Raw genomic sequence first — 26,207 nt, forward strand, 5'->3', positions numbered from 1 at the left:
TCACACACGAGGGTCTTGGGGGACTGACCACCAGCGGATGCAGAGCTAACAGACGAGGGTCTGGGGGGACTGACCACCTGGAGACGCACGGCTAACACACGGGGGTCTGGGGGGACTGACCACCTGCGGACGCATGGCTAACAAACACACAAGGGTCTGGGGGGATTGGTCCATCCGGCCGACTGGAATCCCGGCTCCGCTAGAAATGGGTGGAAAAGTTTGGTCCAAGACTCCGCTTCTGCGATGAGCCCGCAGCCTGTGGACGCGGCCTGGGCACGGGCTGCCGGCCAGACCATCGGGTAAAGAATGTGGAGGAGGGCCTGGCGCCCCACGTCCGCACCCTGGGACGTTTAGCTGAGTCAAGCCTTGACCGCTCTGCTACTCCCCGGAGCCAGCGCAGGGATCCAACGGCCACCGCCGCGCAGCCGCGCCCAGCCACGCGCGCCCACTGTCGCCTTTCCTTCTATTGCGGCCCCCGCCCGCCTCCCCGCTCCCGCCTATGGCGGCCCTCGCCCGCTCACCCTGGCCCCACCCACCTCCGCGCTCCCGCCTATCGCGGCCCTCTCCCTCTCACCCTGGCCCCACCCACCTCCGCGCTCCCGCCTATCGCGGCCCTCGCCCTCTCACCCTGGCCCCACCCACCTCCGCGCTCCCGCCTATCGCGGCCCTCTCCCTCTCACCCTGGCCCCACCCACCTCCGCGCTCTCGCCTATCGCGGCCCTCGCCAGGTCCCCAGCTCTCGGCTCTTTCCGCATCCGGGCCTCAGAGGCGGGCGCGGGAGGCTCGCGGGAGCATGGAGCTGTGCGGTGGGAACCAGCGCGTGCCGAGTTGCCCGCCCCCCTCCCGGGGTTGTGCCCGGGTCTCGGTGTCTAAGGAGCTGCTGGCGGCCGGGAGTGGCAGCGGCGCAGGTGCCGGGCGGGCGGCGGCGGGGCCCGTGGGGGGGCTGCAGGGGACCGCGGGGGGACTGCTGGGGCCGCGGGGGACTGCAGGGGGCCGTGGGGGGACTGCAGGGGGCCGCGGGGGCCTGGCGGCCGTCACCCTTCTGTAGAGGCCGACGTGGGTCTTGAGGTCCGGGGACCCGGCCGAGGGTCCGGGAAGCCTGAGGGCGTGGAGAAGCTGGGCCGCGGCGGGGGCCTGGGGCGGTGGTCCGGGCCTCGGTTCTCCCGGGCGGGAGCGAGGGGCGGGGTGGTGCCTTCCCGGCGGCAGGAGCGGGAAGGAGCTGGACACAGGCTCGGTGTGGTCAGTTCTGAGAGCCCGGAGCGCCCCGGGCCCGAGAAGAAGGGAAGAGCTTTTGTGTGATGCGCACGGTGAGTCAGAACTTGCCGACCCCGGGCTCGCAGCAAGCCTGTGAAGTGGCGTCTGCTTCGTCTCCGGCTTGGGGAGGAGGAAACCGAGGCAGGTGACATGTCGGGGTCACAGCCGGGAGGCGGCACGGGGGAGTCCGCGCCCCCGGCGCGCCCGGTTGCGAGGGGTAAGCGGGAGGCACCCGCCGGCGTCCGATGTGCGGACTCTGCTGTCGGCTGTGACGGGATCCGGATGGGGGGAGCCGGCCTCTGAGGGCTGGGGATTGGGTCGAGTTGAGGAGTGATGAGAGCCGAGGCTGAAAAGGTGGTGGGGCGAAAGGGCAGCCCCCCAGGGGCTTCTTTGTCCAGGCTGTGCGTCTCTAAAAGGGAGCTGCGGGCGCATTGCAGATGAGGGAGCTAATGCTCGGGGAGGTTAGGGCATTTCCCACTGCAGCCCAGCCGGCAGCCCTTGCTGGCTTCACTTACCCACTGTCCAATCCTCGCTGCTTTCTCGGTTCCTTTATTGCAGACCCACGTGGTTCTGCTGCTGGATTCCTGACCTAGAAAGATGCAGTTTAGTTGTGCATTTATTACTTGGCTTTGGGGTTACAGAGATGGATGAAGCGAAAGAAAGAGGAGGTGGATACCTATGAGGAGCTAAAATGATGAGCAATTCATAATGGAATTTGGTGTGCTTTTTTTTAAAAAGAAACATCTTTAGGGACTGCAGAACAATCAAGACTTGAGTGGTTGCGGCAGGTTTGCTGGGAGGCCCTGTGTATTTTATGCCATAGTAATTGTGTGTGTGTTTTTCAGGCATATTGGACAGGCTGCTCATCAACTCCAGGCCCAGTTCCGAAAAGAACTCCACTCTTCAAACAGTTCGGGTAGAGAGGAGTCCCTGTAAGTACCCTCTCCCCCTGCTCTTTCTTTTTCTCAAGAGCCCTCTCCAATACCAAATTTTGCCTAATTAATTCTTTACTTGATGAAACAACTCCTGCCTTCATGGTCAGGTATCAAGCCACAGAGTTTGAGCAACTCTTACGTAATTGGGATTTAGGTTGTAAGATCAGTATAAGAGTAGAACTCATTACATCATTGCCTTGCCTTAAGAGGGTAGTTTTTCCCTGAAAAACTCCTTTCAGGGTGAATTTTTGGAAGTAAAAAACGATTATTATTATTATTCAGAGGAAGTTACTGCGCCCCAAATTTAATACACACAAATTTAATTTCACACATTTTTTGGTGAAAAAGTACCGCCACATTCTATTAAATTGGAGACAATTACTTAAATAGTAAATATTATTTTTAACACAATATAACGGGGTCAATTCTCTTTATTATTTACTCTGTAATATTGCTGATACGAGCCTCACTCAGATTGTGCTTCCATTGCATTCATGTGATACTCAGTGTCTCTATAATCTTAATGTTAGAAAAAAAAGAATAAACCCACTCTTAGGTATATACCCCTAAAGAATCGAAAGCAGGAACTCAAATCTCTGTAAACCAATATTCATAGCAGCATTATTGACAATAGCCAATATCCATCAAAGATAAATGGATAAGCAAAATGTGGCCCATTCATACACTGGGATGTTCTTCAGCCATAAGGCGAAATAGTTCTGATACAACGTGGATGAACCTTGAAAACATTATGCTAAATGAAATAAGCCAGACACAAAAGGCTGCATTTCATATGACTGCAATAATATGAAATATCTAAAATAAGTACATTCATAGTAACAGAAGATTAGAGGTTACCAGAGGCCAGGGGAAAGGGAGAATGGGAGTTTTTGCTTAAGAGGGTAAAGAGTTTCTGTTTTCATGATAAAAAAAAATTGTCATAATGAAAGATGACAATGATAGCCCAATATTGTACAATAAATTAATATCACTGAATTGTGCAGTTAAAAGTGGTTAAAATGGGAAATTTCATGTCATATTTATGTTACCATTATAAAAAGAAAGAAGAAAGATAAGAATTCAATGCTACCGTGTGATGACATTGTGAGCCATTGATTGTACACCATGTGTGCAAAGTTTGATTGTTAAGAATGTTCGTGTTTGTATGTTGTTTTGGTTTTTCAACTAAAATAAATAAAAAGAGTTAACATATAAATAAAGGTGAAGGAACTCTTTAACTTTTAAAAATTTTAGATTCCTTCATTTTTATGTGTTAAATTAATTTGATGTTTCAGAGTATGAAATTTACCAGAAAAATCAGATGGTGTCCAGTCTTGTAACATTATTTCCTCTCTTCATAACTGACACTCCTTGAATCCATCTCCTATGTCTGACGAGAATTAAATTTAACTTATTTTTAAAACTTTCCTATCAACTCCGTAGTGAACTGCCTTCACTTCTATCTATTCCGTTACTATTAGGTCCAGCCTCGTTAGCTAACTGTTCACCCATCTCAGGCTCTCTGTGAAAGTAATAGTACCATACTGAAGGCGAACATGTGTGAGAGTAATATTACCATGCTGAAGGCGAGCGTGTGTGAGAGTAACATTACCGTACTGAAGGCGAGTGTCTGAGAGTAATACTGCCGTACTGAAGGTGAGCATATGTGTGAGTAATATTACTGTAGTGAAGGCGAGCATGTGTGAGAGTAATATTGCCATACTGAAGGCGAGCATGTGTGAGAGTAATATTACCGTAGTGAAGGCAAGCATGTGTGAGAGTAATATTACCGTACTGAAGGCGAGCATGTGTGAGAGTAATATTACCGTACCGAAGGCGAGCATGTGTGAGAGTAATATCACCGTACTAAAGGCGAGCATGTGTGAGAGTAATATCACCGTACTGAAGGCGAGCATGTGTGAGAGTAATATCACCGTACCGAAGGCGAGCATGTGTGAGAGTAACATCACTGTACTGAAGGAGAGCATGTGTGAGAGTAATATCACCGTACTGAAGGCGAGCATGTGTGAGAGTAATATTACCATATTAAAGGTGAGCGTGTGTGAGAGTAATATTACTGTACTGAAGGCAAGTGTGTGTGAGAGTAATATCACCCTACTGAAGGCGAGCATGTGTGAGAATAATATTACCATACTGAAGGCGAGCATGTGTGAGAGTAATATTACCATACTGAAGGCGAGCGTGTGTGAGAGTAATATTACCATACTGAAGGCGAGCATGTGTGAGAATAATATTACCATACTGAAGGCGAGCGTGTGTGAGAGTAATATTACCATACTGAAGGTGAGCATGTGTGAGAGTAATTTCACTGTACTGAAGGCGAGCATGTGTGAGAGTAATATCACTGTACTGAAGGCGAGCATGTGTGAGAGTAATATCACCGTACTGAAGGCGAGCATGTGTGAGAGTAATATTACCGTACTGAAGGCGAGCATGTGTGAGAGTAATATCATAGTACTGAAGGCGAGCATGTGTGAGAGTAATATCACAGTACTGAAGGCGAGCATGTGTGAGTAATATCACCGTACTGAAGGCGAGCATGTGTGAGAGTAATATTACTGTACTGAAGGCGAGCATGTGTGAGAGTAACATCACCGTACTGAAGGCGAGCATGTGTGAGAGTAATATTACCATATTAAAGGCGGGCGTGTGTGAGAGTATTATTACCATACTGAAGGCGAGCGTGTGTGAGAGTAATATCACCGTACTGAAGGCGAGCATGTGTGAGAATAATATTACCATACTGAAGGCGAGCATGCGTGAGAGTAATATTACCATATTAAAGGTGAGCATGTGTGAGAGTAATATTACCATACTGAAGGCAAGCGTGTGTGAGAGTAATATCACCGTACTGAAGGCGAGCATGTGTGAGAGTAATATTACCATATTAAAGGTGAGCATGTGTGAGAGTAATATTACCATACTGAAGGTGAGCGTGTGTGAGAGTAATATTACCATATTAAAGGCGAGTGTGTGTGAGAGTCATATTACTGTACTAAAGGCAAGTGTGTGTGAGAGTAATATCACTGTACTGAAGGTGAGCATGTGTGAAAATAATATTACCGTACTGAAGGCGAGCATGTGTGAAAGGGTTGTTAGAATCATGGGTCCAACTAACCCATGACTAACCAACTAACACTACAAATACAAATTTATTCTTGCTTGAAAAAAAACTTTCCTATGGTTTTATTTTAACAGTTATGGAGAGGAATTGTTATTTAATTGTGGTATTCGTGCATTAGAAGTCTATACAGCTTTTTAAAAACTGAGTTAGTTACATCTAGAGAGATATCAACTATGTCCATGATAAATGAATTTAAAAAGCTTTTGGAAAATGATGTATAATGCAGTTGCATTTTTCAATTTTATAAAGTTATATAAATGAATGATTTTATAAAAGAGGTAAGAATTCGGTGACGGTGTAAATGATGCATAAGGTTACTGCATCTGTAAGCTGAGAACATGAGAACTCGGAGGAGAACTTGCGTTGTTTCTAATGAAAGTTTGCTGTCATCCATATCTTTGTTGAGCTAAGTGTTTCTTTTTTCTTCTCGCTGTTTTGAGAGTTTTCTCGGTATTCCAGGGTTTTACCAGTTTGACGGCGCTGGGTCTCAGTGTCGTTCTCTTTGTGATTGTCGACGTTGGGGTCATTGAACTTCCTGGGTCTCTGAGTTTGTCGTGTTCATCAGGTTCGGAAATGGCCGTTGTTTCTTCCATGTGTTTTCTGTCCACCTCTTTCTCCTTTTCCTCAGAAACTCCAGTTAACACGTGATTTTGCCACTGGGAGTTATCCCACAACTCACTGATGGGCAGTTCTATTTTTTCTTCAGTCCTTTTTCTTCTTGGTTTCATTTTGGATCATTTCTATTACGAATCTTATGTATTGACTAATCTGATTTTAATCCTATCCAGTGTATTTTTCATGTCAGATATTATAGTTTCATCTCTAGATGTTCAGTTGGTTCTTTTTCCTATCTCCCATTCCTGTGTGTTTATTTTTGTTAAACATGGGCAGGCACAGGGAATTGAACCCAGGTCTCCGGCGTGGCTGGCGAGAACTCTGCCACTGAGCCACCGTGGCCCGTCCTCATTCCTGTGTTCAACATGCTCAGTGTTTCCTCTCCTTCCTGACCACATGGAATGTACATATAATAACAGCTTCAATGTCCAAATCTACTCATTCTGTCATTGAGGACATTTCTGGGTCTGTTTCTTTTGATTTTTCTCATCATTATGGGTTGAATTTTCCTGCTGCTTTGCATGCCTTGTAATTTTGTATTGTTTGTCAGGCAGACATTGTGAATTTCACCTTGTTGGATGCTGGATATTTTTTTAATTCAAATATTTTTTAACTTTGTTCTGGTTGCAGTTAAGTTACTTGGAAACCTTGACCCTTTCAGTCAGGCATTGTCAGGTGGGACCAGAGCTCCTAGCATTAAGCATTGTCAACACTGAGGCATACCTTTCTGAACACTCCACCTAGCATCACGTGAACTACACATTTTTGGTGTGAACACGAACTGTTCTGGACCTTAGTGAGTTCCAGGGACTGTTCTCACTGCTCCCTGGAATGGTTCCTCCCTGGTGGTGAGTAACCTCCTTGCATGTGTGATCAGGACTTAGCTGGAGACTTGTGGGGCCTTTGCGTGTCCTGAGAGTCTCTCTGGGAAGCTCCCTCCACCGCCCCTGAGCCCTCTGGTCAGTGTACTTCCCTAGATTCCCAGTCCTGTCTGCCCCACTCACGGAGACTGCTGAGCTCTACCTCAGTTTCCCCTCCCTATGTCATGGCCAGGGAACTCTGCAGACAGCAAGCAGGGAGCAAACGTGAGGCTGACATCCTTTATATTTATCCTCTCGGATCACTGTGCTTTGTGGTGTCTAATGTCTGAAAATCATGTCATCCCTTTCCCACCCCCTGATTTTGTAGTTTCAGACAGGAAGATAAATCTGGTCTTGACTGAAAGAGGAAGTCTGTCAGGCCATCTGATCATAATAGGTAAAAGATTATTCCCCCACTGAGTTTTGTTTTGTCACCTTTAGAGTTTTACTGAAGTGTAATTTACGTAAGACTTTTTGGCTATTATGAATAAATTGCTATGGGCATTTGTACAAGCCTTTGGTTAGACATTTGTCTGAAAAGTCTTTTATCTTTTTTTATTGAAAGATATTTTTGCTGAGGGTAGAATTGTAGATTGACAGATTATCTTCTGAATGTTTTCAAGATGATGTATTATTTTCTGGCTTGCATGCTTTCTGATGAGAAGTCTGCTGTCTTTCTAATACATGTTGCACTGTATAGAATGTCTTTCCTTTGGCTGCTTTAAAAATTTTTCTGTCAAATTTTGTTTCTGTCCTCTGTCTTCTCTCTCTGGACTGCAGTTACATATATGTTAGATTGACCGATAATTGTTCCATATGTCTTGATGGGTTTATTCAAAAATTTTGTTTTGCTAGTTTCTGTTGGTACGTTATACTGATTTTCCTTCAGAAAGTGTCTATTCAGTTAACCCTGTCTAGTGATTTCACTTGTCAACTGTTGCAGTGTCTGTCTCTAGAAGTTTGGTTTTAGTGTTTTTTTTATTTTGTCTATCATTTCTTTTCTCTATCATCTCTTTCTTTGTCACAGTCATCCTTTCCTCTGCTTTCTTGGGCATATAGAGTATATTTATAAGAGCTGTCCTAACATTCTTATTAATTTTGTCATGTATTTGTCCTGAATCTATTTCTGTTGTTTTTTCTCCTCCATATGATCATATTTACTGGCTTTTTTGTGTGCTTGGTAATCTTTTATTGGATGCCAGACATAGTGACTTTTGTGATGTGTGCTGGGTTTATTTCATTAAAATTCATGAGTCTCTTCCATTCCAGAGACCCAGACCCAGGTCTAATTCCCGGTGCCTGCCCGTGCTAAAGAAAAAAAAAAATTCATGAGTCTTTGTTCTGGGATCAGTTAAATTACTAGGAATCTGTTCGATCCCTTAAGGCTTATTGTCATGTTGCTGGCCTCGGTCCAGGCCACCCTGCTGCTTGGGGTTGATCTGGCCTCTGCCGCTAAGGCATGTCCCTCTCAGGTCCGCCTGATGGCTCTCTAGTGGGGGTACAGGCCACCCCCACCCTGTGCGGGCCAGATTGTTTGCCTGTTGGTTTCAGGAGGTTCTTTCTCCACTTGGGTAAGTTCCTCACGTGCTCTGTAGGTCAGGCCGGCCAAGGCTTGAGGAGGCCTCTCTCCAGGCTCCTTCCCAGTATTCACTCTGAAAATTATAGCTACCTTAACTTTCCAAAGCTTGACATCTGTCTCCTCAGCTAGAGACCTCCAGCCTCGGGTCCCTGCCTTAAGCACAACTGGGGGGTTTGCCACATTTGTTCCTTTCCCCTTATGAGGCACTGGTGGGCTCCCTGGTGTTGTGTCCAGAAGCCGTCGTTTCATGTCTTTTGTCCAGTTTTCTAGGTGTCTTCATTTGGGAGGGTAAAATGTGGCTAGAAAATTATTATTTCTGCCTCTTTTTTGCTAAGCCTATGTATTAATTAGGGTTCTCTAGAGAAACAGAATCACAGGAAATGTTCATAAACATAAAATTTATAAAAGTGTCTCACGTAACCATGGGAACATAGAGTCCAAAATCCATAGGGCAGGCTGTGAAGCCGATGATTCCGATGGAGGGCCTGGATGAACTCTACAGGAGAGGCTCGCCAGCCAAAGCAGGAAGAGCCTGTCTCTTCTAAATCCTCCTTAAAAGGCTTCCAGTGATTAGATTAAGCCTCACTCATTAAAGACACCCCCCTTTCCTGATTACAAATGGAATCAGCTCTGGATGTAGCCTACGTGATCATAATTTAATTCTATGAAATGTCCTCATTGCAACAGACAGGCCAGCACTTGCCCAACCAGACAAACAGGTGCCACCAATGGCCAAGTTGATACATGAACCTGCCCATGACAGCCTATATAGTTGAATTTTCATAAGTTAAATTCAACATTGATAGGCTTTCTAGATTCCTGGGGACCAGGATGGTGGCTTAGCAAGGTGTGGGATTTAGTTCATCCTCCAGAGCAGCTAGTTAATAGCCAGGAACAGTATGGAACAACTGCTGGGGCCACGTTAGTGACTGGACACACAGTGTACCCCAATCTGGACAAGCAGGGCTAGTTGCAAACCCACCCAGAACCATGAGTTCTCCAAGGGCCAGTGCCCCTCCCCCACAGGCTACTTCCCAGAGGGGAAAGGAAAGAAACTTTACCAGCAGCAGGGGCTGAGCGCAATCAAGCTCCAATTGTGGAATTAATTAACAAATTTTGACTACTAAAAATAGATCCCCAGCTCAGCTGAACCTCGATTAAAAGTGGAAGTTTCTGGGTTTTGCCCTGGTGAAGAGGGGGCAGGGCTGACTGAAAAAGAAAAAAGAAACAGAGGTTTTTTTGGATTTGAAAAAGTCTGGGCCCTGAAGGAAAGGAGGAGGCTCATAGGACTTAAACAAGTTCAATTCTGCCCATGCCCGGGGCAGTTGGAGACTGAGAAGCCCTGCAGCTGTACCTAAAGAGTAGTCAAGCTGTAGAAACTTCAGAGCAGGACTCCCGTTCCTCAGGTTTGCCAATCAAGAGCTTAAGTTGGTACATTGCTCTCTGTGTCTCCAGAATAAACTAATTAAGGTAATTAAATGCATAAATGCCAACAAAAAATAACGACTCATACTAGGAAAATTGAAGATATGGCCCAGTCAAAGGAACAAACCAACAATTCAAATGAGATACAGGAATTGAAACAGTTAATTCAGAATGTTTGAACAGATATGGAAAACCTCATCAAAAATCAAATCAATGAATTGAGGAAGGATATAAAGAAGGCAGGGAATGAACAAAAAGAAGAAATCGAAAGTCTAAATAACAAACAACTTATGGGAATGAAAGGCACAGTAGAAGAGATGAAAAAACAATGGAAACGTATAATGTTAGGTTTTAAGAGGCAGAAGGTGGGATTATTGAGCTGGAGGATGGAACATCTGAAATCTGACAAGCAAAAGAAAATATAGGGAAAAGAATGAAAAAATATGAGCAGGGACTCAGGGAATTGAATGAGAACATGAAGCACAGGAATATACATGTGGTGGGTGTCCCAGAAGTAGAAGAGAAGAGAAAAGTAGGAGAACTAATGGAGGAAATTATCGCTGAAAATCTCCCAACTCTTATGAAAGACTTAAAATTACAGATCCAAGAAGTGCAGCATACCCCAAACAGAATAGATCCAAGTAGACATACTCCAAGACACTAATCAGAATGTCAGATGTCAAAGAAAAAGAGAGAATCTTGAAAGGTGCAAGAGAAAAGCCATCTGTCACATACAAGGGAAGCCCAATAAAACTATGTGTAGATTTCTCAGCAGAAACAATGGAGGTGAGAAGACAGTGGGATGATATATTTAAGTTACTAAAAGAGAAAAACTGCCAACCAAGAATTCTCTATTCAGCAAAATTGTCCTTCAAATGAGGGGGAGATTAAAATATTTTTAGACAAAAAAAAAAGCACCAAGAGAATTGGTGACCAAGAGACCAGCTCTGCAAGAAATACTAAAGGGGGCAGGAGAGACAGATACAAAAAGACAGGAGAGAGAGGTGTGGACAAGAGTGTAGAAATGAAAACTATCAGTAAAGGTAAAAAGAAGAAAAATTAGATATGACGTATAAAATCCAAAAGGCAAAATGGTAGAAGAAAGTACTGCCCATACAGTAATAACACTAAAAGTGAATGGAGTAAACTTCCCAATCAAAAGATATAGACTGGCAGAAGGGTTTAAAAAATAGGACCCATCTATATGCTGTCTATGGGAAATGCATCTTAGACCCAAGGATAAACATAGGTTGAAAGTGAAAGGTTGGGAAAAGATACTTCATGGAAATAACAATCAGAAAAGAACAGGAGTAGCTATGCTAATATCCAACAAATTAGACTTCAAATGTAAAACAGTTAAAAGAGACAATGTGTTAATAAAAAGAGCAATTCAGCAAGAAGACATAACAATCAAATATTTATGCACCAAGCCAGAATGCTCCAAAATATGTGAGGTAAACACTGAAAAGAGAAATAGACTCATCTACCATAATATTTGGAGACTTAATTCCCCACTGTCATCAATGGACAGAACATGTAGACAGAGGATCAATAAAGAAACAGAGAGTTTGAATAACACAATAAATGAGCTAACTTAACAGACATTTATAGCACATTACACCCCACAACAGCAGGATACACCATTTTTTCAAGTGCTCATGGATCATTCTCAAGGATAGACCATACGCTGGGTCACAAAGCAAGTCTTGATAAATTTAAAAAGATTGAAATCATACAAAACACTCTCAGATCATCAAGGAATGAAGTTGGAAATCAATAATAGAGTGTCACAAAATTCAAAACATACAGAGGCTCAGCAGCACACTCTTATACAACCAGTGGCTCATGGAAGAAATTACAAGAAAAATCAGTAAATATCTCAAGGCAAATGAAAATGAAAACACAACATATCAACATTTATGGGATGCAGCAAAGGCAGTGCTAGGAGGGAAATTTATTGCCCTAAATGCCTATATCAAAAAAGAAGAAAGAGCAAAAATCAAGGATTTAACTGTCCACTTGGAAGAACTAGAGAAAGAACAGCAAACTAACCCCAAAGCAAGCAGAAGGTAAAGAAATAATGAAGATTAGAGCATAAATAAATGAAATTAAGAAGATGAAAACAATTGAGAAAATCAACAAAACCAGAAGTTGGTTCTATGAGAAAATCAGTAAGATTTGTCAACCTTGGTGAGGTTGACAAAAAGAAGAAGAGAGAGGATGCAAATAAATAAAATCAGAAATGGAAGAGGAGGCATAACCCCTGACCCCACAGAAATAAAGGAAGTAATGAGAGGATACTATGAACAACTTTTTGCTAATAAACTAGACAATGTAGATGAAATGGACAACTTCCAAAAAGGCATGAACAACCAACATTGACTCAAGAAGAAACAGATGACCTCAACAAACCAATCACAAGTAAAGAAATTGAATCAGTCACTAAGACACTTCCCAAAAAGAAAAGCCCAGGACCAGATGGCTCCACATGTGAATTCTACCAAACATTCAAGAAAGAATTCGTACCAATCCTGCTCAGACTCTTCAAAAAAATGGAAGAGAAGGGAAGGCTACCTAACTCATTCTGCGAAGCCAACATCACCTTCATACCAAAGTCAGACAAAAATATTACAAAAAAAAGAAAACTACAGACCTATCTCTAATGAATATAGATGCAAAAATCCTCAACAAAATTCTTGCAAATCGGATCCAGCAGCACATTAAAAGAATTATACACCATGACCAAGTAGGATTCATCCCAGGTATGCAAGGATGGTTCAACATAAGAAAATCAATGTAATACACCATATCAATAAATCAAAGCAGAAAAATCACATGATCATCTCAATTGATGCATAAAAGGCATTTGACAAAATTCAACATCCTTTCTTGCTGAAAACACTTCAAAGGACAGGAATAGAAGGGAACTTCCTCAAAATAATAAAGGGAATATACGAAAACCCACAGCTACCATCATCCTTAATGGGGAAAAACTGAAAACTTTCTCCCAAAGATCAGGAACAAGACAAGGATGTCCACTATCACCACTGTTATTCAGCATTGTGTTGGAAGTTCTAGCCAGAGCAATTAGACAAGATGTGGAGAGCCGCCTCCCGGGTCTGGCCTAGTGGACACGCTGCGGCCTGCTCTAGAGTTCCCCCCCGCCCATCGAGTGAGTCAAGATGGCACCCGCATCCTGTTTCCGCGTATGACGCACGCGCCCACCAACCCTATCTTCCAATCACCTCTGTATACGTGGCACTAACCTATTGGGTTTGGGCACAGTATATAAGAGGTTACCCGGACAGGGTGGGGGGAGACGACCCATAGGGAGCCGTACCTGACGGCCGCATAGAGGTTGTTCCCCCGCGGGGTATTCTGTCCCGCGCGGAATTTGTAACAGAGCTTGCAAGCTTAGCTCCAGTAAAGGTCTGTGCTCACAACTGCAGCGTGTCTCGAACCCGTGTCTGTCACTTGAGTCGGTTTGTCTGCGTCTGTCTCTCTCTCCCTCCTGTTCCCTCCGCCGGCCGGGGACCAGAAGCTGAGCGAGACGGCGCCGGACAACAAGAAAAAGCCATCAAAATTGGAAAGGAAGAAGTAAAACTCACTGTTTGCAGACGATATGATACTATATGCCAAAAACCCTGAAAAATCCACAGCAAAACTACTAGAGCTAATAAATGAATACAGCAAAGTGGCAGGTTACAAGATCAATCTTTACTTACAACTAAAGATACAAAAGTCCTATACAAAGAAAACTATGAGAAATTATTAAAAGAAATCACAGAAGACCTAAATAAATGGAAGGGCATATTGTGTCATGGACTAGAAGACTAAATATAGTTAAGATGTCAGTTCTACCTAAAGTGATTTACAGATTCAATGCAATACCAATTAAAATCCCAAAAACGTACTTTTCAGAAATAGAAAAAACAATAGCCAAATCTATCTGGAAGGGCAGGATGCCCCCAATGGCTAAAAATATCCTGAGAAAGAAAAATGAGGTCAGAGGTCTCACGCTTCCTGACCTTAAGGCGTATTACAAAGCTACAGTGGTAAAACAGCATGGTACTGGCATAAAGATAGACATACTGACCAATGGAATAGAATAAAGTATTCAGATATAGATCCTCACATTTTGGACAATTGATCTTCGATAAGCAGTCAAGCCAACTCACCTGGGACTCTTCAAAAAATGGTGCCTAGAGAACTGGATATCCACATACAAAAGAATGAAAGAGGACCCATGTCTCACACCCTATACAAAAATTAACTCAAAATGGATCAGAGACCTAAACATTAGATCTAAGACCATAAACCTTTTAGAAGAAATGTAGGGAAATATGAATCTTATAATAGGAGGCAGTTTTCTAGACCTCACACACAAAGCACGAGCATTGAAGAAATAAATAAATGGAAACTCCTCAAAATTAAAAACTTTTGTGCATCACAGAACTTCTCAAGAAAGTAAAAAGACAGCCTATGCAATGGGAGACAATATTTGGAAACGATATATCAGATAAAGGTCTAGTATCCAGAATATACAAGGAGATTGTTCAACTCAACAACAAAAAGACAGACAACCCAATCACAAAATGGGCGAAAGACTTGAACAGACACTTCTCAGGAGAGAAAATACAAATGGACAAAAGGCACATGAAAAGATGCTCAACTTCCCTGGCTATTAGGGAAATGCAAATCAAAACCACAATGAAATATCATCTCATACCCACCAGAATGGCCATTATCAATAAAACAGAAAATGACAAGTGCTGAAGAGGATGTGGAGAAAGAGGCACACTTATCCACTGTTGGTGGGAATGTCAAATGGTACAACAGCTGTGGAAGGCAGTTTGGCGGTTCCTCAAGCAGCTAAGTATAGAATTGCCATATGACCCAGCAATACCATTGCTAGGTATCTATTCAGAGGACATAAGGGCAAAGACACAATGGACATTTGCACACCAATGTTTATAGCAGTGTTATTTACAATTGCAAAGAGATGGAAACAGCCCAAATGTCCATCAACAGACGAGTAGCTAAACAAGCTGTGGTATATACATATGATGGGATAAAGTTATGAAGTATGTAACAACATGAATGGACCTTGAGGACATTATGCTGAGTGAGATTAGCCAGATACAAAAGGACAAATACTGTGTGGTCTCGTTGATATGAACTGACATTAGTGAATGAACTTGGAGAATTTCATTGGCAACAGAGACCATCAGGAGATAGAAATAGGGTAAGATATTGGGTAACTGGAACTGAAGGGATACAGATTGTACAACAGGACTGATTGTAAAAATTCAGAAATGGCACAATTCTACGTAACTGTAATACAATTTTGTTAGAACACTGGATGATGCTGAATGTGAGAATGATAGAGGGAGGAGGGCTGGGGGCACAAATGAAATCAGAAGGAAAGATATATGATAAAGACTGAGATGGTATAATCTAGAAATGCCTAGAGTGTATGATAGTGACTAATGTACAAATGTAAAAATGTTTTTGCATGAGGAAGAGCAAAGGAATGTCAGTGCTGCAGGGTGTTGAAAATAGATGGTAATTAATATTTTAAAACTTTAACTTATATGTGAGACTAAAGCAAAAAAATGTTTATTTGGTACAAAATTTATGTTTTGACTAGTGCATTTCCTAATATAACTTATGTGGATAGCTTAATGGAACACCATAAGTACATGGAACCTTGAGTAGGACATGAGATTCTGTACATTTGTCAGGAGTGATCCCCCAATAAATCCCAGAGTGATTTGAACAGTGAGTCAAAAAGTATTTGCAAAGTCCCCTTGGGAGAATGGTGAGAAAGAGAGAAAGTTCAACTTCCCCAAGTGGAGAATTCTTGATATTCTCACAGGCAGTGGGGACAATCAAAGTATAGGCTGAACCCCCGATCTTGGGGTTGTTCATATGAAAGTTAACCCTGCAATGGATAGGCTAAGTCTACTTAAAATTGGACCTAAGAGTCATCCCCAAGAGAACCTCTTTTGTTGCTCAGATGTGGCCTATCTTTCTCAGCCAACAAGACAAGTAAACTCACTGCCCTCCCCCTCTCTATGTGAGACATGACTCCCAGGGGTGTGGACCTTCCTGGCAATGTGGGACTGAAATCCTAGAATGAGCTGAGACCCAGCATCAAGGGATTGAGAAAACCTTCTCAACCAAAAAGGGAAGAACAAAATGAGACAAAATAAAGTGTCAATGGCTGAGAGATTCCAGACAGAGTTGAGAGCTTGTCCTGGAGGTTATTCTTATGCATTAAGTAAATATCACCTTGTTATTCAAGGTGTAATGGAGAGGCTGGAGGGAAGTGCCTGAAAATGTAGAGCTGTGTCCCAGTAGCCATGTTTCTTGAATGTGATTGTATAATGATATAGCTTTCGCAACGTGACTGTGTGATTGTGAAAACCTTGTGTCTGATGCTCCTTTTATCTATCTTATCAACAGATGAGTAAAACATATGGATTAAAAATAATAGGGGGAACAAATGTTAAAATAAATTTAGTAGATTGAAATGCTAGTGATCAAGGAAAGGGAGGGTAAGGGGTGTGGTATGTATGAATTTTTTTCTGTTTTCTTTTTATTTCTTTTTCTGAATTGATGCAAATATTCTAAGAAGTGATCGTGATGATGAATATACAACTACGAGATGATATTGTGAGTTATTGATTATATATCAAGAATAGAATGATCATATGGTAAGAATGTTTGTATGTGGTTATGTTTAATAAATAAATAAATAATCGGGGGGAAAATCGACATTGGTGAGACCCATTGTGTATTTTTTATGTTATCTATTTTAACCTGGAAGATATATTATTAATGGTCATCAAAACTACATGGTAAAACATATTATAGATAAAATATTGCCTAAAGCATTACTATTATTAACATTGAAAGCTGTAAAAAATGATCAGGATACATTAGAATTGGTAGAAATAATCTTAAAGTAAAATTTACTTTTTACATAAAGTCAGAAAAATCCTCTGGATAGAATTTAAATTTGCAAATTATGAAATTGGACATGGTAAAAATGATGGCCATAAAAAAATTGACAGTGGTTAAAACTATGGTGTATTTTATATGGTCATAAAATTAGTCAGTGAGTGAAAATAATTGCACTGAAATTGAGATCGAAATGACCCAGGTGATAACAATTTTAGTACAGTAAAAATGGGGCAAAAAAGATAACATTTTAACTGTGATATAAAAATTGAATAAAGAAATAAACTTGCCTGAGTAGACTGTTGTCTGGTTGGTAAAATTCTGATTATCGCATGTGTGGTATCAGAATGCCCTCAGAGTCACATGCTGAAACGCATTTGGTATGAAACACTAGGTGCAAAAACAAGAACTTGTGGTTGTGGCTTTCCCTCTGGAGCTCAGGGTCCTGGCACAAGTGCCTTTTGAAAATTGTGTTTATGACATTTATTTCAGTGTTTGCTTTTGCATGGTTAGACGTGGGACAGGAGTGGTATAGATGGTGTCTCATGTAACAGCCACATTCCTGTATTTATGATTAAGAAAAGGTTTATTTGATACACCACCTCTTCTGCTCTCAAAACATGAGTCCCCAAGTGCATGGCCAGTGCTTTCAAAAAGTAGTAAAAGTGGCCCGGCTTCAGGGTGTAGCGTGGACTCTTCCACGCTGGTCCTGCGGTGCCACGGGACCACCTGGTTGCTTAGATCCCTGGTTCAGGCCCCATGTGCAGGTCAGCAGGGGCTTGTTCCATGTGACTCTCCAGCTCAAGACAGACGGTGCAGTCTGAGCCGGCTCTCGCATTGGCAGTAGCATGGGTGTGAACATGCGGGAACTGTTCTCTGCAGTTCCTCCCTCTGTACCTGGGAAGGGTGGGAGCTCACATTTATTCACTGTCTGCTTTGTGCCAGCCAGTGTGGGATCCTTGTTGAATCCTCCCAGTAGCCCTATTTTATAACGCAAGGTCATTTGCTTGGCCTTTATCACCATTTTCCTTTCTTCCTCTTTATTCTGGACATTTTAGTCATCTGTTGGGTAGCCTGCGTTAGTTAGTTAGCAGGTTTTGAGAGCATGTTATTTGCATAGCTATGTGCTGGGTCTCTTGAGAGATAAGAAAGTTAATACACTCATTCTTTGATTCTTCCGTAATTAGTACATTACCTAGCAGTTATCACCCCTGTTTTACAGGTGAGTAAACTGAAGTTTAGAGTGTTAAATGTATTATTAGTCAGAACTCCTTTGGTTGCAAGTGACTGAGGCTCAGCTCAGACTGCTGTAAACAAAAAATAGAAATTAGGTTGACTCATTTTATTGGAAAATAATTAAACAAAACAAGGAACCCTCCAGGTGCTCAATTTCATATCTCTGAGCTTTGCTTCCTGGATGTTGTCATAACCTAGAGCAGGCCCTTACCTGAAGGGTGGGGCTTGGCCAGTTTAGCAGCAGCTCCAGGCTTAGACTCCACAGCAGAAAGAAGTTTCAGTGGTTAAAGCAAAAGCTTGGGGTGGGGGCTGTCTTGGTTCCACTGGATCACTGTCACTGTGAGCCACTGGATCACTGTCACTGTGAGCCACTGGATCACTGTCACTGTGAGCCGCTGGATCACTGTCACTGTGAGCCCCTCGCTGGGTCACTGTCACTGTGAGCCCCTTGCTGGGTCACTGTCACTGTGAGCTGCTGGTTTTGGAACATGCAGGAGTGACAGAGCCTAAAAGGAAAGTGAGGTTATGGAATCAGAAGTCAGGAAACGGGTGTTGGGAGGCAGGAGCAGCAGTCCTTAGTGAGCTCGCCCATGTAGCCGGGGTCATGAGCAGTGGAGCTGGGGCTCCATCAAGTGGGCCGACGTCCTGCCCAGAGCCTGCTGCACTTAGCCGTTGAGCCTCCTGCCTCCTTACTCAGGTACGATTTGTTAAATGCCAGCTGAATAAAACATTTGAGAGAGAATTACTGAGTTATGGAGCCCTATTGCTTTAAGAATTCAGAATGGACTTGAAAGATTATTACTAAATTCTGAAGTATTTTACAGGAAATCCTGGATTTTAGAATTTGAAGATTGGCCAAATGCTAACATAAATAATACTGTGTTTCTCTTCTTAGTGTTGGACCAAGTGCGGACATTTCTTCCACAGATGGCCCAGGCAAATGAAAAGCTGAGGAGAGAAATGGCAACTGCACCACCTGGTCGATTCGATATTGAGAATGTTGATGGGACTCTTGGGAGAATTGTACAAATGGTAACTGTGCTTTGCTTTCATTTCCTAAAGGGAGATTGTCAGTGTGCATGTTCACTTAAAAAGAGAGAGAACTTTTCCATTTAATTCCAGGTGTTCTTGGAGGTCGGCTCAGGTTTCCAGTCCTTAGGTGCTTAGTGATGTGGAGCAGGGCCTGACGGGTCCGTCAGTACTCATAGGTGAAGTTCAGTTCTCACAGGAAACTTTTGAAGTCACATAGTACATTTGCTCTCTCGTAGTATTCATTTGCTTAATGTCCTAATGGATCTTTTTTCCAACCAAGCGTCAAAGGAGGTGATCATCTGGTTCACTGAGTGTGCAAAAATAAATGATGTGTGTAACAGAATGGCAGGGTGTATAAATCGTGTGTGAAAGCGGTCACTCAGTTTATACTCGTATCTGTTTTTGAACTGGAAGGGCTGACACCATTGTCAACACTAATATCACATTCATCGGCAAATCCGGTGATTGGCCTTTGGAATGCCCCACACCCAGCCCCTTCACACGACCTTTGCCGCCACCCCTGTGACCTGAGCTGCCGTGGACTGCTGCGGTCATCTAGCAGGCCTCCCTCCCCTCTTCCTCCGTCGCGCTTGTTGCTCACCCAGTACGTGTGGCACGTTTCTGATGAGTCCAGGTCTCCCGTGGGACCCTGCCAGGCCCTTCGCCCCTGCACTTACACACTCGAGCTGCCGTGGTCCAGCCTTTCCCTGGGCTTCCCTCTTTGTGGAATGCTGTCCCCAGACGGCTGCCTCTGACTCCTTTGATCTCTATTCAATTACCACCCCATCGAGAGAACTTCCCTAATGACCCTGCTATTACCCCATTTAGTTTTCTTTATTTTCACTACTGACACTGTTTTACTATGGATTCTCTTACTGTCTCTTTCCCCACTAGAGCAGGGTCGGCACACGTTTTCTGTAAGGGGCCATGTGGTTGCACAGCCACGCACCTCTGCCGCTGCAGCCTGAAAGCAGCGAGGACAATGTGTAAATGAACAAGCAAGACTTGCAGACTTTACTTTGGATACTATTTGAATAATTTTCACATCCTTCAGATATTCTCTTGATTTTTTTTTCCCAACCGTTAAAATAACATAAAACCGTTCTTAGCTCACAGGCTGAACAAAAATAGGTAACAGCCTGTATTTTGCCTACAGACAGTAAGTTTGCCAAACACTGCTCAAAAATGTCAGTTCCGTGAAGGCAAGGGTTTCTAATGTTGTCGAGTCTCTAGTGTCTGGTATGGTGCTCGGCTCGTGTTGAAGTTTGTGGAGTGAATGCTGTTGAATGTGTTCAGAATATATAGAATTAGGTCACGGGAGACTTTTTAGGCTTGTACTACATGCGAGTCATTTTGGTGGACGCTGACAACAGAAAGAACGAAAGTGCCGTGTTGTATTAAAAGTGTTTCTACCCTTTGCACTTTAGTATTTGTGCTGAATGTTGTTTGTTCCCAGTGTTCTTTATCATAATTTAACGAGGGGCTACTGAAATAAATTGCCTGCGCATTACTCTTTTGCAGGATGTCGCCTTATTTGAGATGAGTCAGTCTGATTCAAAAGAAGACGACAGTTCAGAGGAGAGCTCAGAGTCTGAGGGTGAGGACGACAGCCTGCCTTACGAAGTCAACATAAACAACATTAAACTTCCTAATTCCCAAGGTGGGAAAGGCAAGATTGAAGTTTTGGACAGTCCTGCAAGTAAAAAAAAAGAGATAGTGGAATAAATTATCTGAAAAGAAACAGGTGATAATATGCTTGCTAATTCTGTGAGAAAGAATGTGGGTTCATGTTATTTTACGTTTCAGGTCTCTGTGGTGCTTTTATGTCATACTGGATGTATCTGTTTCTCAGAGAAACAAAAGCTGCTTAAAGGAGTTGGAATCATCTGGGGATAGACTTAACTTCTCTGCATGCTGAAGAGATTTCACATTTAGAAAGCTTTACTTTGTCATGGTGAGGCATGAATTTGTTGGCGTCTTACTGTTTTTGTTTAACTTGTCCTCCTGGATGAAGCAAACCTAAATTTTTTTAGGTTATTATAAAGTCAAATTTCTTAGTCACCATCAAAGTGCATTCAATGAGGGAGACTTTTTTTTTTTTTAAGGAAAAATATTTTTGCAAAGAAAAAGTTACTTATATTTATCCTTAGGCATATCCCTACATTTAAAACAATATTTCTTTCCACTTTGAGCCTAGGAAACCAATGCTGTGTGGTTTGGTCATTGCCAGTGACTGCAGCCATTGAATGCATGTAGAATTTACTGGTTGGGAGTGGGTTTTCTTTTCTTTTTTCGTAAAGCAACACTTTTTATCTGAGTTATTACAACTGTTTCACACCGCTGCCCACAGTTAAACCCATCAAATGCAGAAACTAGAAGCGCAGGAAAAGGGGGAGGTGTGGTACAGAGAAGGGCAGTGGCTGGTTTTCCTTTCAGAGGTCAGAGTGGTGCCAAGCTGCAGTTGCCTTCTGCCTCCGCCTTGATCCTGGTAACGGTTGGGGATCTTATCCGCCATCCAGCCTTCCAGTCTGTGGAACTCATCCAGCTGCTGCCTAGTGTGTGGGTCTCTGCTTGAGCCCAGGGCTTTATTCCTTCTCCTGATAGCCTGAGCTCCCTGGAAATACCATGAGGAGAGTTGTCAGGGTCTGCTTGGCCTTTCTCATTGGAAACTGGAAACGAGCACTAACCATCAGCTGCCCTGGGCGAAATGAACAGGTCCGCAATGAGAATCTCTCAGCCCTAAAGGGGTTCGTGCTGTGGTTCGTCGCACCCCACAGCTGTGGGCAGTGGTTGTGTAAATGTTGAAAGATCGCCTTCCACTGGGCATTGTGCTTCACTGTGGGAAGAGCTGCCCTTTCGGTGTGTGGCGTGTGGCACAGCAGGCACCCACGTCTGCAGGTGTGTGGGCAGCAGGGCATTTAAACCGCAGAAGACCACTCCAGGCAGTGGCTGTGGAAGTGACTTCACAGGAACCACTGAAATACCCATATAGACATGGCTGACTTATCACTGAATAATTGGTTAGGCTAGAGATAGTTACTAGTGTGTAAAGATTTTACTATTTATCTTCTGCCGTGACTAGCTTATGTGTATGTAGCTAGATTTCCTGTAAGTTAAGTGAGTCAACTAAATTCAGGTGCTTTGGACATTGATGTGACACATAGGAAAATAAATGCTAAAGAGAAACATGCTAAAGACGTCATTTCAAGTAAGTGTAAAATAGATGAATTATTCAGTATGTGATATCAGGACTGGCTAACTATTTGGCTAACTACCATTTGCCAAAATAAATTATACATGGACTAAGATTTAAATGTAAAAAAAACAGTTATAAGAGTTCCATAATAAAATATGGATGACTATTTAATAATGAAATCAGGAAAGGTTTTTTTGGAAAGCATAAAATCAGAGCCTGACATCACTAAGAAAAAGAAGATAAAATTTTAACCACATTAAAAATGAAAAACCAGTGGGTAGCAAAGAAATTTAAAAGGCGTAGGACAAGCCGACATTATATAGGGTATCAGTATATAAACAGCACTTATAAATTGGTAAAAAAGGACTAATACCTCAGTAGTTGGACATGAAGAAATAAAATTCACATGAAAAAAATATCTTCAACCCTATTTATCAAAGAAATGCAGATGAGACCTAGATGGTGTGTTTTACCTGCTGACTTGGCAGGTGAAACAATAGCTGGTACTTACTTAGCACTTTCTGTGTGTCAGATATTATCAGTGTTTTCATTTAAGAGTTGCCACCACTCATCCGTATGTAAATTTAACACTGGTTTAGGTGTTTCAGTAATGCCTTCATGTAGAAAGTGTCCTGTTTCTAGCGGTTTGTACTGCAGTCTCTTAGGAAGTCAGTCACTGTTGGACTTTTGGGTGGTCCACTTCTGTGCCTCCTCTGGCGGATGGCTCAGCTGTCATTTCTCCTATTTCTGCTAAGATTGATGAAACCTTCTCTTTGGACATGTGGGGTTCCATTTTTCTATGGCTTTGTGACAGTCATAAATCAGAAAATTACACGTGATGCTCCTTGAGGCAAAATTTTCAATCCGTCGTCTGTCCCTGTAATATTCATCAAATATGTATGGTACTTCTAAAGAACTGCCTTGCAGAGTACTTTGTATAATTGTGCCTGTATCCACTACTATGGTTTTAAAAAGTCGAGAAGAAAGTGTCTTCGTTTTATTTGTGTTTCCTGCAGTGCCTTTCACTCAGGTGGAATATACAACAAATCTTCTCTAAAACAGCTCCATTTATTTTCTTCATGCCAGTTGAAGTAATTTGGATTAAAAATCCATGGTTCATGTTAGCTAATGAGGCTGAACTCTGATATAAAGAAATAGATAGGAGCGAAGGTGGTTCTCTAGTGGGTCTGTAAGTAATACTGCCATAGTGAAGGTGAACAAGATTGAAGGGGTTGTATAGATCAGCGTGTCCCTCATGACCCACTGACTCACACTAGAAGCAGGAGTGAGTTCTTGTAAGAAGTATTTCAAAGATTTGATTCTTATATAAAGAGTGTTTAAGTCCAGGGTACAACAGGGTACAATAGCAGGGAAAAACTGCTATTGCATGCTATGAGCTGTTTCAAAAGGAAACCATCAGCACAGCCACAGCAACAGCAGAGGTAAATAATGAGAGTAAGGACAAGAGTTAAGAGGAGGTTTAGATTTTCTCTTTAGTGAGGGTGTGTTTATTGGTTTTCTGTCTCTTGAAAACAATGAAATTATCTAAAATTGAGAATGTTGGTGGACTGTGGACTTTGGCCATTATGCCTAGTGCCTGATGAATGCAGGTGGCTGAAGGACGCACTGACGGAGAAGTAGATTGGCACACGTGGTGTATACTTATGAATGAAGGTTGTGCTGCTACAAAAAGGGACAAAGTCGTGAGGCATGCAAGGATGTGAATGAACATGTGGGACATTTGGTGAGACAAAATAAGCCAGAAACAAAAAAACAACAATGGTATGGTCAGCTTAGGAAAATGCTTATAAGAAAACAGGGGCCTAGATTGTAAGCTTTTACAGCAGACACATTAAGTCCGGAATGGTGATTAGTATTCCTGGATTTTGAGAGGCTGTTTTATATACGTAACCTGATATTTAGAGATAAGAGCAAAACCTAACAGGTTGGTGTTAAAGTAATTCAGAACTTAGGGGTAAGGAAGACTGTGTGTATATTTTAAAACCACACATACTCTTTGAGACCAATGGAAGAAAGGTTTATTTGATCTGAAACTGAAGTTTTCTGTAGTGCATCATCTACTTCAGCCTATCTGTACAGCTCATTTGAACAAATGAAACACAGGAAGCACAGAATAAGAAAGAGGTTCTTTAATCCTGTATAGATTATTGTAATGCCTAGATACATCCTAGAGTATATTAAGCAGATAATAAAAAAGTATTGGCAAAGTCCACTGAGGGAGGGGAGAAAGACTATAAAACTATTAAACCTTACATTCAGGGAATCCCCTGATACTGTGTCAAACTTTAGGGACACCCAGATCAATAGGCCATGCCCTTGATCATGAGGCTTACTCTTGTGAAGCTTATGTAGGTAGTGGAGAAGCTTAGACTACCTACAGATATGCCTAAGAGTTACTTCTGGAGGACCTCTGTTATTGCTCAGATGTGGCCTCAGTCTCTCTAAGCCCAACTCTGCAAGTGAAATCATTGCCCTCCCCGCTACATGGGACATGACATCTAGGGTGAAAGTCTCCCTGGCAACGTGGGAGAGGACTCCCAGGGATGAATCCAGACCTGGCACCATGGGATCAACAATTCCATCCTGACCAAATGGGGGAAAAGAAGTGTAACTAATAGAGTATCGATGACAGAGTTCAAATGGAGTCAAGAGGCTACTCTGGAGGTTGTTCTTACACAAGCATCAGGTAGACCTTGCTACCTGTCATACCCTGCCAACCTCCAACCAGGACCATTCCAGCCAATCCTTAAGAACACTTAGGGCAATTTATAAGATTCCACAAGGGTTCCAGGCACTAGAGTAACTTGCCGGAAACCTACAACCTCCAAATGGGTCCCTGGTCCAGATAAGTCCAGAACATCAGATAGTTCCATCTCCCTACCCCATATTAGTGACAGAAAATATAAAAAATTTAGAATTGCCATAGCCCAAACAACCCCAGTGAGAGGTATGGAAAGATCAAAGGTGATGGTGAAAGTATACATAGAAGATAGGACTTGACAAATGAATATGAATGCTGAATCATTAAATTTATATCTCTTTTAGTCTCCGGTATTTTATAGCAGCTAGAAGTAAAAACCTAAAATTGTGAAATTGTAACCCATGTCAAAGTCTGAAATATATTCTACAGCTAATTGTGGTGCTGTGCTTTGAAATTTATAACTTTTTTGTATATATGCTATTTTTCACACACAAAAAAGAAAAAAAGTCGATTGTGATGATAAAGTATTTAAGCCCTCTAGCCTTCTATATTCTGGAGCAGCCAGAAGGAAGAATATGAGAGGATCATGTGGTAGCCCATGACAAACTCTGGGATCTGTCCTGTAACTGCTTGTTGAAGAGTGCTTTGAAAACTATTCCTTTTTTATTTCTTTGCTTTGTATATATGTCATACTATACAATAAAAAAGTTGAAAACAAATACATGCTGTAATTTGATATTGCTTAGACCCCAAAACACAGTAAAATATGTAATAAATTATATTCTTAAAAAAAAAAATCCGTGTAAAATTCTTGTTGGTGATTGGGTTAGGGATGGGCATGTGGCCCAGACCCTCCCAGTGAGGCGGGAGGACCATCTGTAGTAGACTTTCGGGAAGGAATTTCTCATTCCATAAAAGGATCATGAAGGGATGGTTTTTGTTTTTGGAAGAAAGGACTGGATTGGGTATATATATATTTTTTAACATTTTTATTGAGATATCTTCTTGCACTTACAGTCCATCCAAACTATATAATCAATATCGTCACATGTATTCATCACCATGATCATTTTTAGAACATTTGTATCACTCCAGAAAAAAAATCTAAAAAAAACAACTCGTATCCCGTACCCCTTACCTCTCCCTCTCATTGACCACCAATATTTCAAACTACCTAATTTTTTACCCTTTATCCCCCTTATTTATTTCTTTTTAATCCTTTTTTTACTCATCTCTACTTTG

The 26,207-nt window shown here is 42.3% G+C and overlaps 1 protein-coding gene across 1 annotated transcript; it reads left to right on the forward strand.

The window, feature by feature from the left end:
* The first annotated feature begins 698 nt into the window (after nucleotides 1-698).
* Nucleotides 699-25,684, forward strand: NOPCHAP1 (NOP protein chaperone 1). The gene is made up of 4 exons (XM_077111891.1): nucleotides 699-908; nucleotides 2,100-2,186; nucleotides 18,911-19,047; nucleotides 20,569-25,684. The coding sequence occupies exons 1-4, from the start codon at nucleotides 794-796 to the stop codon at nucleotides 20,770-20,772; spliced, it is 543 nt and encodes a 180-aa protein (XP_076968006.1). The 5' UTR covers nucleotides 699-793; the 3' UTR covers nucleotides 20,773-25,684.
* The last annotated feature ends 523 nt before the right edge of the window (nucleotides 25,685-26,207 follow it).

Source organism: Tamandua tetradactyla, chromosome 7 (assembly GCF_023851605.1).
Source record: "Tamandua tetradactyla isolate mTamTet1 chromosome 7, mTamTet1.pri, whole genome shotgun sequence".
Classification (NCBI taxonomy): Eukaryota; Metazoa; Chordata; class Mammalia; order Pilosa; family Myrmecophagidae; genus Tamandua; species Tamandua tetradactyla.